We start from the raw sequence: 18,812 nt of genomic DNA, 5'->3' as shown, positions 1-18,812 counted from the left end.
TTATCAGATACCTCCAGACTAACGCATTTTGTCCTCCCTCTTTTCATGTTTTTGTATTTCCCCCAATACCATATGGTGAGACCCTGGCTCTTTGTCCTCGAGTTGTCAATTCAACTTACTGCAGCTGTATAGTGAAGCAAATCTGTTAGAGGTGGTCAGGCTCTTATCCGTTCTAGCCATTTGTTCCCATCTTATACGAGGATAGAGCAAAGACCATTGATACTGAATAGCTGTTACTGGGGGTTTATAAAAGAACTCCAGTGGGACAGCTGTGATCTTTCCATTCGGGTTATCAAGGGGCTTTTGCCTTCGGTAAAATTTCGAGAGAAGAGACTTTACCACGTACAGGTGACAGAAATTAACAGTAGTGCAGTCATCATGGACTAGTTTTCAAGAATACCCAATCCAGTTTACCATTCTCACCATTATTATTTCATTATATAACAAGTTAATATTACAGGTGCGATCTGCCATCCAGTGCACAGCTTTGTTTACCCTGTCCTGCCAATTTTCTGTCACACTTTATTCTAGTTTGGGCATATCCTTTAAAATGATTACATAAGAGGTGCCATCTGGCAATATATGTAAAGTATCTAGTACAGTCACAGTTGTCCCCATATTTGCTTTGCCAATTTGCTGCGCAGTTACCACCTCCGGCGGAGCTGATGAAATAGGTGGGTGGGCCTCATGCGAGCCTCTGGTTGGATTTACACTTTGCGTATCCTTGGGTAGCAACATATTGATGCTCCCTTTTGAGGGCCTGTTAGGTACTGGATGTTCTATTTCAACAGGGACATTCTTTACAGTTGACTCAAATAGATTACTTATTCTATCACCATTCTGGATTATACCTGGCGTTTTCTTTACAACTAACTCAAGCGATATAAAGCTTTCCTTAACTTCCCTAATTTCAAGTAGGAGTTTCCTTTCTATATTGTCCAGTTTTGCATGGTCTTTTTTGATCAATTATATCAAAAATGAAGGTTTTAGGAAGTCTAAAGACCTACAAGGGTAGGCTCCCATTCCAAATATATCAAAATACAAAATGGAATCCTTATCGCCTAGCTGAGAAACTAACCGTCATGGAATGTCCTTTTTATAGGACGGTTTCCCACACCCATCGTAGGTGGCATGCTTAATCAACGGAAACATTGTATTGGGATGCCTAGTCACAATAAGGGCTATAGCCCTCTCTCTGAGAGGAAGGAGCTCAGGGATGTTTTTGTACGAAGAGAGGTATACTAAATACCAGAGTGAGGAGCTCAGGGTGGTGAAGGCAGCAGAGCAGGTGAAAGTGATGGTTAAAACTAACTACAGGATTCGTAAAAACTTTATTATGGTGACCCTGGGCTAGGTTAAAAAAAAAAACTTGGCACTGAGGGGGTGATTAGACCCGCTTTTGTGTCACAAAAAGGTCTGCATGTTTCAGTCTATGACCCAGAAGGTGTTGAGGCTTTCTTCAGGACCTATAAGTGCTGCTTCCATGACGGTTAAGTTCTCAACTAGGCAATAAATGTGCATAAACCCAAGGGTTGCATTTTATGTTTTGACCTTTTTCATAAATTTCTTAATTTTCTTTGTTGGGGCAGGGTCCTGTTCCTTGTTGGATCTATTAGAATAATTACCTTGATAGCTTATACTAGGGACCCTGCTGGTCTGCTTGGACTTGGTACTCATTATTTTAGTTGGCTGTCTACCCTTTATCGCGGGTGGTGACTTTAGCTCATGATCTCGCTATTGATTAAGCCTATTGTATGAATAAAATAATTAGTTATAATGTTTGTAGCTTTACAGTTTTTTCCAGCAGAGCCTTGGGCTAATTTTCGTCTGCCCATGTTTGAATTATCCTCCTATCCCAAGCCCAGTCACTTTAATTTGTTTTTTTGGTTACAAAAGAAAGGAAAATCTTACAGGGATTCTCGTATGTCCTGGGATTCCTCAGGTCAAGAGGGGTGGCCTGGCCCGGACTTATTCAGGTGCAGACTGGCCCAGTCTTGGCCTGGTCTTCGCATGGGTGCATCTCGCACACGTTACATGCAGCGGAACGCTCCCAATGCTTATAAACACGTGAATGCAGCAGGACTTGCTGAGGGATGCAGTTCCACTCCAGCAGAGCCTTTCCTGGCCAAGGATTTGGGCAGAAATACGGCCAAAGTCAGCCCCAGCGCAGCCAGACACCCCCAGCGCTTATGAGCGTGTTCTTACGGCAGGGCCTGCTGGGGGTTGTGGTCCTACCCAAGATGTGTCGCTCGGGGCCAAGGATGTGGGCAGAAATGCGCCCAAAGTCAGTTTAGTGTATTTTAGGGTAAATGATTTGCAAAATAAAGATGCAGTTTTAGCCTATTTAACATCTAAACAATGTCTAACAAGGGCACATGGCATGCGGACATAACAATGTTTGGATGCTTTAGCACATAAAAAACCCCAAACAATTGGTTTTACCAATGCTTGTTTAATTTAAACGTACCTAGTGGGGGTGCGCATACACACTCCAGAGCAGGCACCCATCGTATACCATAACAAAGCATTTGCAGTACATGGGCATAAACTAAATATCATTACAGCCATAGAATTGTTTGGTTATGCCTCTAGCAGGTCGGGATTCCCACAAGTTGAATTGGGAAAGGAACAACAAACTAGAATTAATATAATCATCATAAACGTTTCTTTATCCTTATCGGGCAGATGGTGGGAAGACTACGGCCTTACAAACCTGCCTCGAGGCACAACCCCTAATGCTGAAGGCCTACCACAAGACACTTGAGGAATGGGGTATGGTGGCGGGGTGGGGAGGGGTTGGTGTGATTTCCTCAGGATTTCACAATGTTAATGTGCTTGTGTATTTGAAAACCAGTAAAAAAACATTTTACATAAACGTTTATCTTTTTCAGTGATAATCATTGTATAGTAATAACTAAGCTGATTAGAGGATATTTAAATATAAATGCATCAAACGGAATATTACATTTTAGAAATTTAAATTTTGCAGGTTGGAACAATTGCAGAACCTGATGAGTCCACAGATACAACAGATGTTGTGACTAATTCTCAAAAACGCAGAGAGATTGTTTCAAGAAGACCTTATCGGTGAGATCAAAAGAAGGGGTAACACTATTGCTTTACCATGGACAATTATTCACCTCCTCCATGGTTTATATAAAGTTACCGGGGACTAATACTGATTCATCCACCATGTCTTACAAGCTCCATCAATAATATACAATTGTGATATGGTTTATGCACATAATATAATGCAACCCTTATTCACATAAAACAGTTTCAAGCAAAGGTAAAAGAGATGTTACTAATACAGATGCCTAAATCAGATACTGAAGCCAAGCACTGAATTGTCTCTCAAACATAACAAACTATCAAATAGATTTTAAGTATGACTTCTGGGTAGCAAATGTATTAGATTAGGGCGGGGGGTTGGAGAATATTTACTTTTCCATGCTTGAAGATAAGTAACCTCAGTACTTTATTGCTCACAGCTTTCCAGGAATCAGCAACTATAGGCCTGGTAACTGGCAAGTGCAATCTAGGCCCCCTCTAAATCTGGAGAGTGTCTGTCTATTTGCCAACCAGCATTCCTTGGTTCCTTCATTAGTTTCCAGACATTCCTGCTCTCTGTCTGCAGTACTTTTTTTAATGGTTCCTCTGCTTTTGCCCCCATTTATCCAGCTAGTTTCCAGCATTGCAAGCCAGCAAGTCTAACATGTCTTTTTCCTTTCTGTCCCCCACTGTTTAAACCAATGTTAGCCATAATTCACATGAAGTTTTGGAATAGCCTTTTATTTAATATCACAATGTACGTTATTTCCCCTTCTCATTTATGTGGTCATCGAGAGAGGGGTACGTGGGAAATCTTTTGTATACTACAAATATCTCACTCTGCCACAAATACTGTTACCCAATTTATTTATCGTTGGGGGAACCATTATGTTGCCTATCATTATATTTGCTCTGATATTAATACATAGAACCTCTCTGCATACCTGCTAGATCTCCAGAACACCATTGTAAAATATTTTTAATTAGAAACATGAAACAACATTTTCTACTTAGTTTTTGGCTCTAAAATACCCCTCCTGCCATGAGCTCCAAAGAAAGTCATAAACGTCCAGGCCCAATTGATCCTACTTGTCTCTGATTGAGCATGGCGAGTATGGCATCCAGAACTCCGAGGTGTGAGTATCTGTCATCCGATAAGGCTATCCTTCCGGGAGGGATCTGCTGTCACAGCAACAGGGCAGGGATTATGCACCTGAGTCTCAGCATGCTTCTCCTTCATGCTTGGAGATTATGCTGCAACAGCTGAGCACATTTGACCTTCCTCCAGAGGTGGTTGATGTAATTGTGGCAACCAGGTGTCCCTAAACAAAATCTGTTAACACCTCTGGTTTAGACATATTTGTGGGTCGATGCAGCATGCGAAAGACAGACCATCTCCAGGACAAGTTTTCGGATGTTCTGTTGTTTGCTCTCTCCCTCGCCCGACAAGACTCTGCTTTGGGCACAGTTAAAGGGTACTTCGCGGTCTTACAGTTTCCAGATCAGCCCTTGTTAATTAAATCACCTGTTGTGATGCATAGAATGCAGCTCACAGAGAAAGAAGCATCTTCTTGATGAATGTGTGACTACAGTGAGACCAGTGGAGCTTAAATCCCTAAATTAAGAGGGTGGGCGGACTGCAGTGGGGTACTGGTTTACCCTGATGAATGTCAGAGATCCCTTATTCGGATATCAAAGGAGCCGAAAAATGTTGTTAGAAAGGACGACTGAGATATATCGTAACACATCCAACTGATTTCTTTAACCCCTTGCATGCAGCGCGCATTTTCGCGCTGTGCGGGCGATTTAAATAGTGGGTGGGATTCGGACGGCCGGGGCCTTTCCGAAGCATGCAAGTGGTTAACCCTGACCAGTGTACTCTTGAAATAAAGGTATCTCCTTCTGGGTTTACGCTGCGGTAGCTTTAGCTGAATATTATAGATCTATCACCTATTCAGGACCATTGATTTGGATTTCCCTCATCCTGAGGTTGAGAACACCTTGGTTGTAATATCCTACCAAGGTGGGGCGAAATTGCCTAAGATGAAGCATGCCACAATGATGTGGGTGAGGCTTTTCCATCTAATATATTTGATATTGTCTCTTTAGGACAAGGGCACTCTCCCAGTAGGTACAGCATGTTTATCTCTATTGTATACTTTGTGGTTGCTCAAATATATGTTCGAAAGACAGGGTGGAATTTGGTATCCTCTTTCTTTCTGCTTGTGGTGGACACTTAGATGGGTGATCATGGCCCATTGAAGTTCTCCTGTCAATGAAAGTTGTTTTTTGTGTGGTTCCCGGAAGGAATTTCACACCTCATTAGTGGTAGTGCAGCAGCTTCAGAATAAAGCCAATTAGCCTAACCTGGCTATAAACTGTACATAAAGTTATATTTCCCAAATTGTTGAAAAATAATCTGACTTTAGCAATGAATTTTATTTTTAACAACAGTAAACGTTCTTAAACTTTTTCTGTGGATGTTTCCTCCAGTATAATTTAGAAATAGTAATTTGCTCTGCTTTAACAGTATTCCCTACGGAAGCAGAAACACCAAATACTGTGAAAATAGGTTTTGGTGATTAATTCTCTGTAGGCAGACTAACATTTATTTTGACATGTACCACTTCTAGGCGCTATGCATCCAACTTAATGGGTAAAAAGATATTTTTAGGGGGGTTAGTTAGCACATTGAAGCAGGTTTTTCATTCTGTTAATAAGTGTATTTTTACATGTCCACTGTAAGCATGAGAACCTCCAGGCGGCTGGGGACTAGAACTCGGGGGAGGCCTGTGACATGTTATCAGGGTCACAAAGTGGATGGCACAATATGGTGCTTCAGTACGCAGGTGACATTTAATTTTATATGCTGTATGTGTAGTTGTTGCAGCATGTACAATGGTCTTCTGGTAAATAAGTAAATACGGTTTTAAGCCTAGTGCAATTTTGCTTTTGGGGGTCAGAGAATATACACTGGGCATTGGATAGCAGTGTCCACTATTAAAGTAAAAAAATATCAGCAGGTGAGTTCCCAAAAAATGAAAAACTCTGGTGTCCACCCAAGAAGGAGTTACTTTGCAACATGGGCTGTAGGAGATCCTGCATCTTTGTTGTCCCAAGTGCAACACTGCATATGGTGCCACTTCAGCAATATCTTGAGGGTCAATGGCCTCAGTGGAAAAAAATATAGAAACAAGCTTCAGCTCTTCATAGCAGCAAAGAAATCTCTTCTATGTTGGTTCAAGAAGTGCAATCTTCTACATGTATGCCTTCCCAGCAGGATCTTCTTGTGCAGACTGTAGTCACAGTGCCATCCCTGCCTGGCGGTGAGCCCTTTTAGGAAATCTTTTGGTGCAAGGTCTGAAGTCGCAACGGGAGAATCACAGTTATATCAACTATTTAGAGCTCAGATCAGCCCAGCTAGCTCTCAATGCTTTCCTTCCATCTATGACAATGAACAGTGTTCTCATTCAAACAGACAAGACCACGATGATGCAGTGCCTAAACAAACAAAAAGGAACAAGATTGAAACCCTTCTGCCTGGTGGCACAGCAAATCAGGTTGTTGGTTCTAGCAAGAGGTCTGACATTAAAGGCAAGCCATCTCCCAAGAGCACAAAATTAACAAGCAGGCTTCATCACCGAGGTTTAAAAAAAAAAAAAGTGGGCTTTAAACTATGCAAGCCATCCCTAAATAACAAAATGCCAAGATTTTGTGTCCCGGAGGTGGGAGCAAGGCTTGCTGTAGAAGGCCCTTTCGATAAATGCTCAACAACATTACTATATTTCGTTCTGACTATTCCACTGATCCCTGAAGTCATCTTGTAGCTTCGGCAACAATGCAACAGTGATCCTGATTGCCTCCAAATGGCCCAGTTAGTGATGGTTCTCGGATCTTCTACAGATGTCAGTAAAGCTGAACAAGAGGTTGCCATGCAAACTGAACGTATTGACCAGATTGCATGACCCATGGTGTCACCTAAAAAGTGCCTCTATTCATTCAAATGGAATAGATAATGTTTGACTTTGGGCATGTTGATTAAGCCAAAAAACGGTGAAGTGGAGAAGGTGGCAATGAGGATGCGGCTGCAAGGAGGACACGGCGAGGAAGCCACAGCGGGTGCTGTTCACAGCTGTAGGAACTGTTGTTGCGACTTGTTCTGACATTTTGCCGCTCAGCCATCCTGCTGCTGTCGCCGGGGGTGGTGAGCCTCAACATTAAAAGGAATTGTAGGGCTTCCCCTTGCTTCTAAACGCCGGGTGGCTCTTTGGTTGGAGTGCCAGTTGGTGCTGTTGGCAGCAGCACAATCTGCATTGCCTCGAGGCAGTAAAGTCGTTTGCAGCTGCGCTCTGGGCCTCGGCCCTTTCTGCCTTTGTTGTATTTCGGCCACTACCTGGAGTCTCGGAGATGTACCCTTGTGGACCCCCACAAAGGCCCCGGATATAAGGTTGCAGTTCCAGCTGGGAACTTTACAGCAGGTAGCGGGCAGTTTTCCAGCATCTTCTGTTTGGGGTGTGAAACTTGAAACAACAGATAAGTGACAAGAGCGGTGAGGGAGGGGGTTGAAGCAGGCCTTAAGTATTTGGTCAACATTGGGGTCTTTAAATACTATGGCTTAATAGTAGGGCTATGCGAGTGCCCGGTATTAGTTACGTGGCATAGAGGGATAGGCTCATCTCTGTGGAGGTAGCCTGGCTAGGTCCAGTTGCGGCTTGTGGGGACTTCTGCCCGCCCGGCTCTCTTTTATCCAAACATGGCATATTACAGCCCTCCCGGAATTTTAATATCTAAAACCCAAATTTTATCTTAGAGATACAAAGAGTTTTCAAAGAAGGGAGGCACGAAGGCAGCCCTTGCCTATTTTGTGCTCCATTAGATTTTTCTTACATCTGCCCAGTCATTGGTCCTAAGCTATTGTGGGGACTTCAGTCTCAAAAAATTAGAAGACACTAACAAGAAAGAGGCGCAGGCCCCAGTGTGGGAAATCTTTAAAGTTACCAGAATTAATAATAACTGCAAGAAAGCTGTGATCTGGTCACCTGCTTCAGGGTAGGGTCTATGCAAAGACGAAATCAAATCCTCTCTGGAATAAAGATGCCCTTGTTACGGTGTTCAAAGGAAAAAAAACTGATATTTAGGTTGGGGGAAAAGGAAAACCTATTGCAAGATGAACTGAATGTGTTTGTATGACTAAACGAGGGGTCTAATGGTTATGCAAATGTACATCCTACCGGTGATGTAAGGGGGAAGAGCTGCCTACATTGCAGAAGGATCCTATACAGTTTTCAGGGTGTAGATCTAATTCACCCCTCACTAGTTTATCTTCCCATTTGGCCTCCTCAGGTGCCCCTTTATCAGTTTTGTTGACTGTAATTGCCAACCCTTGCATAACTCCTCATGAAGTTCTTTGTCTATCTACAGTGGTAGATGCTCAGGACGAGGATTTCGCCTTACCAGATCTGGATATAGATCTTTGTAGGAGATGCGGCTTACAAGACAACAGTAAGATTGTGGAGGCCGTAGCTACTCCTCCTGCGACGTAACCCACAGGATTTCATCTTTTTAGTTGTACGCCTTCAAATAATTTTTTATCTTTGATATCTCATCTTTCTGTAGCACCTGATCTTGATGTAAGTGGTATACAGTTTTGTCATCCTCCTAATGAAGAGGTAAAAGTATCAGCTTCCTTGGTGTGGTTAGAAAGCATTATTTTTTCTCATTCTTAAAGTTTTTTGAAAAATGTGTTGGTGGTTCTGATTGTTTTCTTAACAGAAATATTAAAGGGAGATGGTACACAATAAAAAAGAAAAAGATCCAGGTCAGGGAGAACCAGTAGAAATCGAAGGGGTCCTTATGTCTAGCAAGGAGAATGATCAGATAGATGTGGGTGGTCAAATTTACTTTTGTTCCCAGGCTGGTAAATCACAATGTGAGAAGTCTCTTAAAAGATGTTTTACACTCCGAGAGTCCAGTAGAATTCATAAAATTAATTTTGAATACTATTCTTAATAGGTAGATTTATTACGGAAACTCTCAGGGTGTTGAACAGGATGTGTTTCTAATTTTTAAACCGCAGCCTAGATAGGAAATCAATGATGGTGAATTAAGTGCTCACCTAACAAAGGTGGTGGAGAGGAAGGAAAAGTGAAGAGGAGAGAAGAAATAACCCATCCGCAGGTTTACTAAAAAGAGTCAAAGGAGATTGTGTTTTAGAGAGTGTATGGATGCCATAGTTAGTAAAACACGACCCCCGCAAGTAGTTCATCATGCCACGGTCCTTGATAGTAGTATTGCTAATGTTTCGACCAAGGGACAGATTTATTCCTAAATAGGTCCACGTTGCTCAAATGTTTTTTCGTAGATCAAGAATCTGAAGCTTATCCAAGATAGCGATATTAATTTGGTCTCCTTTTTACCTTCTGAAGCTGGTGTTAAATCAAGGGTAATGTTTTATTCTAAACTTACCGCAAATGTGATCTTAAGTTTGTCCAAAAGCCTGCAAAGTAGGGGGATTGATGTTATTCCAATTTTAAAGAGGATGGAATTGTGTGTTGTGGATAAAAGGACTCCGCTGCACTAATCTTCCTCTGTTAGTGGCGAGCCTGTGACTGATTTAAAGGGGATAACAATCCATCTAGATAAACCTGGTTGACAAGAGTCTATCAGAGAATCTTCTGCTCTTACTATCCTAGGAATTTCCAAAGCTAACCCCCTCAAATGGAATTGGTTACTTGATGTATTTTCCAGTGTTTCCCAGACAAGTCACTTTCTACGTCCCTCTTATTAGCATTGAGTTAAAAATGATATCCTGGAGTGCGGCAGGGATGAAGAATAGTAGGGAGAAGCTATATTTTTTAAGTTCATTAGAGGTACATGTGATTTGCCTCCAGGAGACTTGGTGTATGGAGGATTTGGTTTGTGATGATTATATTATCTTAGTCTGTGAAGCAACACCTTCAAGGAGGGGACATACGAAGGGAGGGATGGCATGTTTGCTGTCCAATAAAAACCAGAGAAGGTATGAATGTTATAAAGATTCAAGTAATTTATTTTTGTCAGTAATATTCTTTAATTCTGGTACAAACCAGAGAACTCTCCCTCTAATGTTGATAAATATCTATATTCCCCCTGATACCACATATGAAGTCCTCTTAAATGAGGTCTTATATTAAAAAAAGTGTCTGATAAAGAGGTTCCCCCACATATAATTTTGGTTGGGAATTTGAATTGCAAAATATCCAACTCTGCCTTAGATCAACTGCAAGAGATAGAAAAAGAGGAATCATTGCAGATACCACCAGCCCTTTTGCCTTCAACAATAAGAACAAACAAGAGAGGAAAAATGTTAGCAGCCTAGCTGAAAACAGTTGATGGGGCTATAGGGAACGGGAACTTACCTTCTGGTTCCCCTGCAGCATATACACATAAAGCTGCAGGCGGGGCATCAGTTTTGGATTATGTTGTGGTGGGATGTGCTTCCATTTGTTTATTGGGTGAATTAAAGTTCACTGATTCCACTCTTGGCGACCATAATCTCCTAACCATTTCTGTAAATGTTAATACATCTCCTATTGGTTCTTGACAGTTTGATGGTCAGTCTGCTAGGTTTAATAGGAAAACAGGGAAAACTCTTTGGGACTTTAGGACAATTTCAAGCCGCGGAGATACCCTAGAGGCTATCCTAGATAAGTTGCCTGGTTAGTCTGGAAAAGAAATGGAAAGTTATAATATTCTTATGCATCAGTTTGTTAAAGCAGTCAAAAAAGTAAATCCACTGGAAAGTTTGGAAGGGATTCCCTGTCCCCTTCTCTTGTTAAAATGTGAAATAAATGCTCTTATTAGGGAGCAATATTTGGATTATGTCCCTGAAAGATATACTAGGGTGTTGTTATTAAAAAGGAGGCGGAGGCGGTTGAAGGCTTGTTTAAGAGAAGAAGTGGAGGATAGTTTATGGATAAAATTTAGAGAAGCAGTCCTAAAAGGTCAGACAAGGGCTTTCTGGGCTCTTGTAGCAGACGGTTGTGTATCTAGATCCTTCCCTGTTGTTGTTGAGATGGGTTAATTACATCCAGGGTCTCTATGCTATAAATGAGGGTGCTGTAAAGAAGCTTATAGTAAAGGATGACTTCTCTCCGTATGATCCGCCATCTGAAAAAGAGATAGAACTTAAAATTAGGGCAATGCGTACTTCGGCAGCGATGTACCATGATGAAATACCAATTACTGTTATAAAACAAAATTGACCCCTTTGGAGTAAAATCCTCTGCCCTTTTTTTAAATGTTGCGATGAGGGAGACCATACGCTGGATGAAAAGTCTTGTCAGAAAGCCCTACTTGACGCGGTTGGTACGGTCTTTGCTAAATGCTTGCTGACCCAGATAAGTGAATGGGTGGAAGATCATAAAACTATTCCGATGGAGCAGTCTGGGTTCAGGATTAAGCTTGGAATAATCGATAAATTATGGACGAAAAAATATGGTGAAGTTAGAGGGGGAAGGTTATACATGTCTTTTATAGTTTTCTCCACAGCATTTATATTGCTCTTTGCTGTGCAGTAAGCTTTTAAGTTTGGGTATGCCAGGAACCCTTTTAGCACTAGTTTGTACCATCCACACTGATATTTGGTGTAGAGTTCTCCTGGGAAGGGATAAGGGTTTATCTCGAGCAATCTCTACTGCAAATGAGTTAAAACAAGGGTGTTTGCTCGCCCCTCTTCTCTTTTCCCTATATATTTCTGACCTCCCCAATATTTTGGTCCGGAGTAAGGATGTTGCCCCAATAGGTGCAGGAAGGCCTATTGTGTGTCTACTTTATGCAGACAACCTAATACATTTTGATCTTACCCCGAAAGGTAATCTGCAGGCACCTCAACAATTTGCTGAGACTCATTAGTTAAAGCTCAATGTATCTAGAAGCAAAGTTATGTGTGTGCATGGGAGAAAGAAGCCGAACTACGGTAATTTTGAATTGTCTCTGCGCGGTTAAAAATTGGAAATTGTAAAATTGGACATACTTTTTTTGGGGAAAATAGTATGTGTAAATCTAAGTGAAAAAGATCATATAGAAAATTATATGTCTAAAGCCACCTCCCAGACTAAATGTCTGGTTTCCTTTCATAGGGCCACCGGGCAAAGGCATTTTGCACCTTTATTGGAGTTCTATTGTGCTAAGATTCCTGCCTCTTTGTTATATGGCATTGAATTGATTGACATCTCGAAATGGAGTTTCTAAGATACAATGGAAGGTCGAGCGCTTTGAAGCTTCACCTCAGTTAATACAGCCTTTTCAGTGGCGGCTTTAAGACTAGAATTTGGACTGAAAAGTACCTTTGTTCAGGGCCTTGCAGGGATAGAGCGTTGGTCCCTGAGCATAGCAAAAAGTGATCATGGTACACTTTTGGTTAAGAAAATAAATCTTAGACAGCCCAAAAGAAAATTCCCTATGCTATAGAAATTTTATGGCAGTGGCAATTTTGCTGCAATTAGATCCTTCTCTGGTCCTTACTTCAACGCCACAATTAAAACTTACCTTAAAACAAGCCAGTTGGTCCCTGAGTTTTTGTATGGAAAGTGAGACCTGTACCTTAAAGAGGGGTCACCATACTACTATTGATTCCTGTTTGAAAAACAAAGCACAGGCTTATATTTTTTGGAATCTGCCACATGGAGTACAGCACTTTTTCATACTTCTGATACAGAGCATTCTCCCTTTGAATCACCTGCTGGCTAAATCGTATGGTTCATCAGCGATTTCTCACTTGTGCAAAATTGGTTTACAAGATCTTAACCATGTTTTGTTTCTCTGCCCTGCTCTGTCATTATGTCGGCGGAATTGTTTGAGGCCGATATGCTTGCAGTTGTCTATCCTATCAGCTTCAGCACTATTACAGTCACTTTATATACCACTGAATGAAATGTTTTGTGATAGAATTTATTAACTTTTTAAAGTGTTTTTTAAATTTGTATCAAGATGCATTAACCTTGATTACATAGAGGTTGATAGTGCCCTCGAGAAGGCATTTTGTCCTTCTCTACATTAGTTTTTTGAATTTCACTATTGTAATTCTGATGCATTTAAAGTATTTTTTGTCTTTTTATGGATTAGTGTCAACAGAAAGGTCACAGTCCTATCAGTTGCTAGCAGTCTGTGACTCGACTCCCCAGTGATCTACTGTAGCATTACTACAGAGTTCTAATGAACTGCTAGATTGCTAACATTCAGGAAAAAAGTGAGGACTCAAAACCAATATTGTTTTAATTGGCACTGTTGAGTTTAAAGCTTTTCCTGAGGAGCAAGTTGAGTTAAATGGGCATGGTTGTATTAATGCAAACATGAAACCAGCTGGCTCCAAAATTTGAAGGGGATGTATAGTGTTTAGTTATTTGAGGCATAATATTTGTAGAGGGGTTAAAATAGTTTACAAAAACCTTCTCTTGCCACATCTGTTTACTCAGGATACCCATCTTCTATGTCACTTAATACCTCCATAATTTTAAAATAATACAATTTTGGTAGATATCAATGTTTTTTTCTTTTATATTTAAATGTATTTGAATAGATTTTTTTTAGAAGTGCAGAAAGCTATGTACAGACAGATCAATTTAAAATGAATGGATTTGTGTTCCAGGAGCTAGTGGAACCCTCCAAAGGAGTTGCTGTTTGTACATTTAGGGTCCGATTCCAATTCGGGAGAAAAATCCGTCATAGGATTCGTATTCGTAGCCGTTTCCGTACGATTTAGAAAAGACCGTCCGAATAGCCTAGTACGATCCGATTTCCGAAAATACGTACGAATATCAGCGAACCGTACAAATCACAATCGAAGACCCGTACGAAATGTTGTCGGAATTCCAACCGTACGATTTGTAAACATGCAGTACGAACAAACAAGTACGATCCTGACCAGGGACCAAGTACGCGATTTGTATGGGCAAACGTTGTCCCGCATGAAGCACGATTCGTTCGGAAAACATCGCGTATGAGCGAGCCGCACCAACAAATACGAGGCGCACACCCCACAATCAAGCTTACACGTACCCTGGGCCCGATAAACGACCCTAACTGCCAGACGCACAAACAAATAAGAGGCGCACACCGCACAATCAAGCGTACACGTACCCCGGGCCCGATAAACGACCCTAACTGCCAGACGCACAAACAAATAAGAGGCGCACACCCCACAATCAAGCGTACACGTACCCCGGCCACGAGAAACGAGCCTAACTGTCAGACGCACCAACAAATACGAGGCGCACACCCCACAATCAAGCGTACACGTACCCCGGCCACGATAAACGAGCCTAACTGCCAGGTGCACTAACAAATACGAGGCGCACACCCCACAATCAAGCGTACACGTACCCCGGCCACGATAAACGAGTCTAACTGCCAGACGCACTAACAAATACGAGGCGCACACCCCACAATCAAGCGTACACGTACCCCGGCCACGATAAACGAGTCTAACTGCCAGACGCACCAACAAATTCGACGCGCACAGCCCAATAAACAAGGCTACAGTCTACACAGCATAGGAAAACAATGTCCTTGGCACATACAAACAAACAAACAGAGGGCCAAAGTCGCAACTACCCCTTATGACACACCCACAAAAAATTCAAAAAAAAGCCACACCCACAAATGGTCCAATAAAAGGGCCCACACATACAACCCATCATCCTTTGCAACATACCTATTCTTGCTAAGACACTGACATCACACCAACAACTGCAGCCACCCACCTTCACACATACACCCTATCTCATTCACACACACCACCCTCTTCACAATCGGACCCACAAACCCTCATCCATACACACCATCACCCCCCCAATCACATACACCCCACTCCATGGCCACACCAAAGGTCCAAAGTTCACTAACCCGGAGATGGAGAAGATCCTTACAGATGAAGTCATCAGAGTCTATCCACAGCTGTTTGGTGCATTGGTCAGACAGACCAGCATAGCTGATAAGACACGCTTGTGGGAGAGGATAGTCGAGAAGGTGAATGCTGTTGCACCCATCATATTTCAAAAGGGGGTGGTGATGGACAGAGTATCTGAGTTAATCAGAACACTCCTACCCAGTCAACAGATCAGGGCTTGATCCATCACCGTTTTTTAGCTCACTGCACCATCCCAGTTCAGAACCTGGCTATATGCAAATTAGTCTGTCCCTGGCCCAGTGCATCATGGGAACAGGGCAGACCAAACTACCAAGCCAATTCTTCACTGGAAAGGAAACAAGCTTCCGGGGACCGGTTTCTGGCATTACAGCCGTCTTCGGCCCGGCTTGCTTGAATCCTGATGGTGCAGTGAGCAAGGGACTCATGTCTGAGCATACCCTTCCACACTTGTGGTGGCCAAAATATTTCAAAAGGGGGTGGTGATGGACAGAGTATCTGAGTTAATCAGAACACTCCTACCCAGTCAACAGATCAGGGCTTGATCCATCACCGTTTTTTAGCTCACTGCACCATCCCAGTTCAGAACCTGGCTATATGCAAATTAGTCTGTCCCTGGCCCTGTGCATCATGGGAACAGGGCAGACCAAACTACCAGGCCAATTCTTCACTGGAAAGGAAACAAGCTTCCGGGGACCGGTCTCTGGCATTACAGCCGTCTTCGGCCCGGCTTGCTTGAATCCTGATGGTGCAGTGAGCAAGGGACTCATGTCTGAGCATACCCTTCCACACTTGTGGTGGCCAAAACGATTCAAAAAGGGGGGTGGTGATGGACAGAGTATCTGAATTAAGCAGAACACTCCTACCCAGTCAAAAGATCAGGGCTTGGCTTGGCATGGTGCAGTGAGCTAAAAAACGGTGATGGATCAAGCCCTGATCCTTTGACTGGGTAGGAGTGTTCTGCTTAATTCAGATACTCTGTTCATCACCACCCCCCTTTTTGAATCGTTTTGGCCACCACAAGTGTGGAAGGGTATGCTCAGATGTGAGTCCCTTGCTCACTACACCATCAGGATTCAAGCAAGCCGGGCCGAAGACGGCTGTAATGCCAGAAACCGGTCCCCGGAAGCTTGTTTCCTTTCCAGTAAAGAATTGGCTTGGTAGTTTGGTCTGCCCTGTTCCCATGATGCACTGGGCCAGGGTCAGACTAATTTGCATGTAGCCAGGTTCTGAACTGGGATGGTGCAGTGAGCTAAAAAACGGTGATGGATCAAGCCCTGATCTTTTGACTGGGTAGGAGTGTTCTGCTTAATTCAGATACTCTGTCCATCACCACCCCCCTTTTTGAATCGTTGCACCCATTAGGCGCACCAGGGCGGTTTGCCAGAACAGGTGGTACGATCTGCGGAGGATGGTCAAGCGCAAGATGGATGAGGACTATGCCAACGCTCATCACACTGGAGGTGGACCTCCCCGCAGACCTGCACAGTACCATCCCTGGGAGGAGAAAGTCATGGCCATGCTACCACCGGTGGGAGATCACGGAATCGAAGGAGCTGTTGAGCCTGGTGAGTATACAAACAACTCATGTAACATGGGGGGGACTCCAAGCAGTGCCCAACAGTATGGGGGGGGTGGCCATGACACCCTGCAGTGCCCAACAGTATGGGGGGGTGGCCATGACTCCCTGCAGTGCCCAACAGCATGGGGTGGGGGGTGGGGGTGTGTGGCCATGACTCCCTGCAGTGCCCAACAGTTTGGGGGCTGTGGGGGTGTGTGGGGGTGTGGCAATGAGTCCCTGTAGTGCCCAACAGTAGGGGGGTGGGGGGAGGTGGGGTGGTGGCGGGGTGTGGGGGTGTGTGGCCATTACTCCCAGCAGTGCCCAACAGTATGGGGGGTGTGGCCATGACTCCCAGCAGTGCCCAACAGTATGGGGGGGGGTGGCCATGATTCCCTGCAGAGCCCAACAGTAGGGGGCTGTAGGGGTGTGCTGTGGGGTGTGGGCATGACTCCCTGCAGTGCCCAACAGTATGGGGGGGTGTGGGGGTGTGTGGCCATGAGTCCCTGCAGTGCCCAACAGTAGGGGGGGTGGGGGTGTGTGTGGGGGTATGGGCATGACTCCCTGCAGTGCCCAACAGTATGGGGGGGTGTGGGGGTATGGGGGGTGTGGCCATGAGTCCCTGCAGTGCCCAACAGTATGGGGGTGTGGGGGGGTGTGGCCATGAGTCCCTGCAGTGCCCAACAGTAGGGGGGGTGGGGGGTGTGGCCATTACTCCCAGCAGTGCCCAACAGTAGGGGGGGTGTGGCCATGACTCCCAGCAGTGCCCAACAGTATGGGGTGTGTGGCCATGAGTCCCTGCAGTGCCCAACAGTAGGGGGTGTGTGGGGGTGTGGGCATGACTCCCTGCAGTGCCCAACAGTATGGGGGTGGTGTGGCCATGAGTCCCTGCAGTGCCCAACAGTATGGGGGTGTGTGGCCATGAGTCCCTGCAGTGCCCAACAGTAGGGGGTTTGGGGGTGTGGGGGTGTGGGGGTGTGTGGCCATTACTCCCAGCAGTGCCCAACAGTATGGGGGGTGTGGCCATGACTCCCAGCAGTGCACAACAGAATGGGGGATGTGGCCATGACTCCCAGCAGTGCACAATAGTATGGGGGGGTGTGGCCATGAGTCCCTGCAGTGCCCAACAGTATGGGGGGGGTGTGGCCATGAGTCCCTGCAGTGCCCAACAGTATGGGGGGTGTGGCCATGAGTCCCTGCAGTGCCCAACAGCATGGGGGTGCTAGGGGAGTCGCAGAAGGCTGCAAGGGGGAGGGTGAGAGGGTGCAAGGTGTATGGTAGGAGGCAGCACCCAACCCATATGGGCCAGGAACACACCCATGCACCATGCTCAATGCACAGGGAGTGTGAAAGTACTGACAAGATAGCTGACACTGAGGAGGAGCTACGCGCTCATCCAAGATGGCCGCGTGAGCCCAGGGCTCCCGAGACCCTCGCCACCTCCCGCATTTATCCTGAATATTATCCTGCCAACATCGACGGGCTATTGAAGACGCAACTCAGCTGACATACGAGCTGTTTTCAGAAATCGATTTGGACTCCGGGAACCGAACTTATGATACTCTGAACTTTTGAGGCCTGCGCCATGGACACCTCCGGGCCTCGGGTGGTCTGAGTGCCCAGGCTGTAATTCAACAACAACGGGGCGGAGTCTTGGTTGCTGCCCCGAGTTCACTTTCAGTTTCGTTTTTGGATCTTCACCCTCTCGCATCTTTATCCTGTCGCAATAGCCTGTGTTGCGCCTGGGCCCTGGATTTTCGCTGTGAGCCCAAGGCGGCGTGTCTGTGGTCGACGCCGTGTGCCCGCTAGCTTGCTATCGGTAATATTGGTGGAAAACACACAAATCATTTTCACCAGGTCCAGGGCGCTTCCTGGGGGCTTGCCGCCTGACATGGCGGGCAAACCCGACAGCGAGAAACGCAAGACCAAGACCCCTCTCCGAGGTGGTTCCGTTCAAACGAACGTCATGGACCGCTACACCCAGCCTAAGGTGTCACTCGGAGGAGCGAATAGGAATCGGGGTGAAGTGGCCGAGGACCCCGCCATGTTGGCTGATCTTACATTGCAAGACGTCATGGGCGCCATCACTGGTATGAAGACTTCTATGGACCATGTGAAAAATAACCATCAAATATGATATCACCAGGGAGATAACGACAACACAAGGCGCAACATACAAATTAAAAGTACAAAATATTGCTTTATTGTTAAGTATATATACTCAGGATAAAAACATTTGAAATCAATTATATAGCCAAATATTACACTTGACCTATTCTAATTAAAAAACAACACTAG

General features: G+C 44.5%; 1 protein-coding gene across 4 annotated transcripts in view; it reads left to right on the top strand.

Annotated features, from left to right (window-relative positions):
- CREM (cAMP responsive element modulator) overlaps nucleotides 1–18,812 on the top strand; it is an 837,541-nt gene that overhangs the window by 391,741 nt on the left and 426,988 nt on the right. For 3 of the 4 annotated variants that reach the window (XM_078663315.1, XM_078663314.1, XM_078663317.1), the window contains one exon: nucleotides 2,990–3,087. The exons of the other annotated variant lie outside the window; for it this stretch is intronic. In XM_078663315.1, coding sequence (XP_078519441.1) covers nucleotides 2,990–3,087 — 98 coding nt within the window. The remainder of the gene's footprint in view (nucleotides 1–2,989; nucleotides 3,088–18,812) is intronic. 4 annotated transcript variants of the gene reach the window in all.

Source organism: Lissotriton helveticus, chromosome 10, assembly GCF_964261635.1.
Source record: "Lissotriton helveticus chromosome 10, aLisHel1.1, whole genome shotgun sequence".
NCBI classification, from domain to species: domain Eukaryota; kingdom Metazoa; phylum Chordata; class Amphibia; order Caudata; family Salamandridae; genus Lissotriton; species Lissotriton helveticus.
Note: the sequence above shows the minus strand (reverse complement) of the source record. Positions and strands in the feature narration are given on the sequence as shown.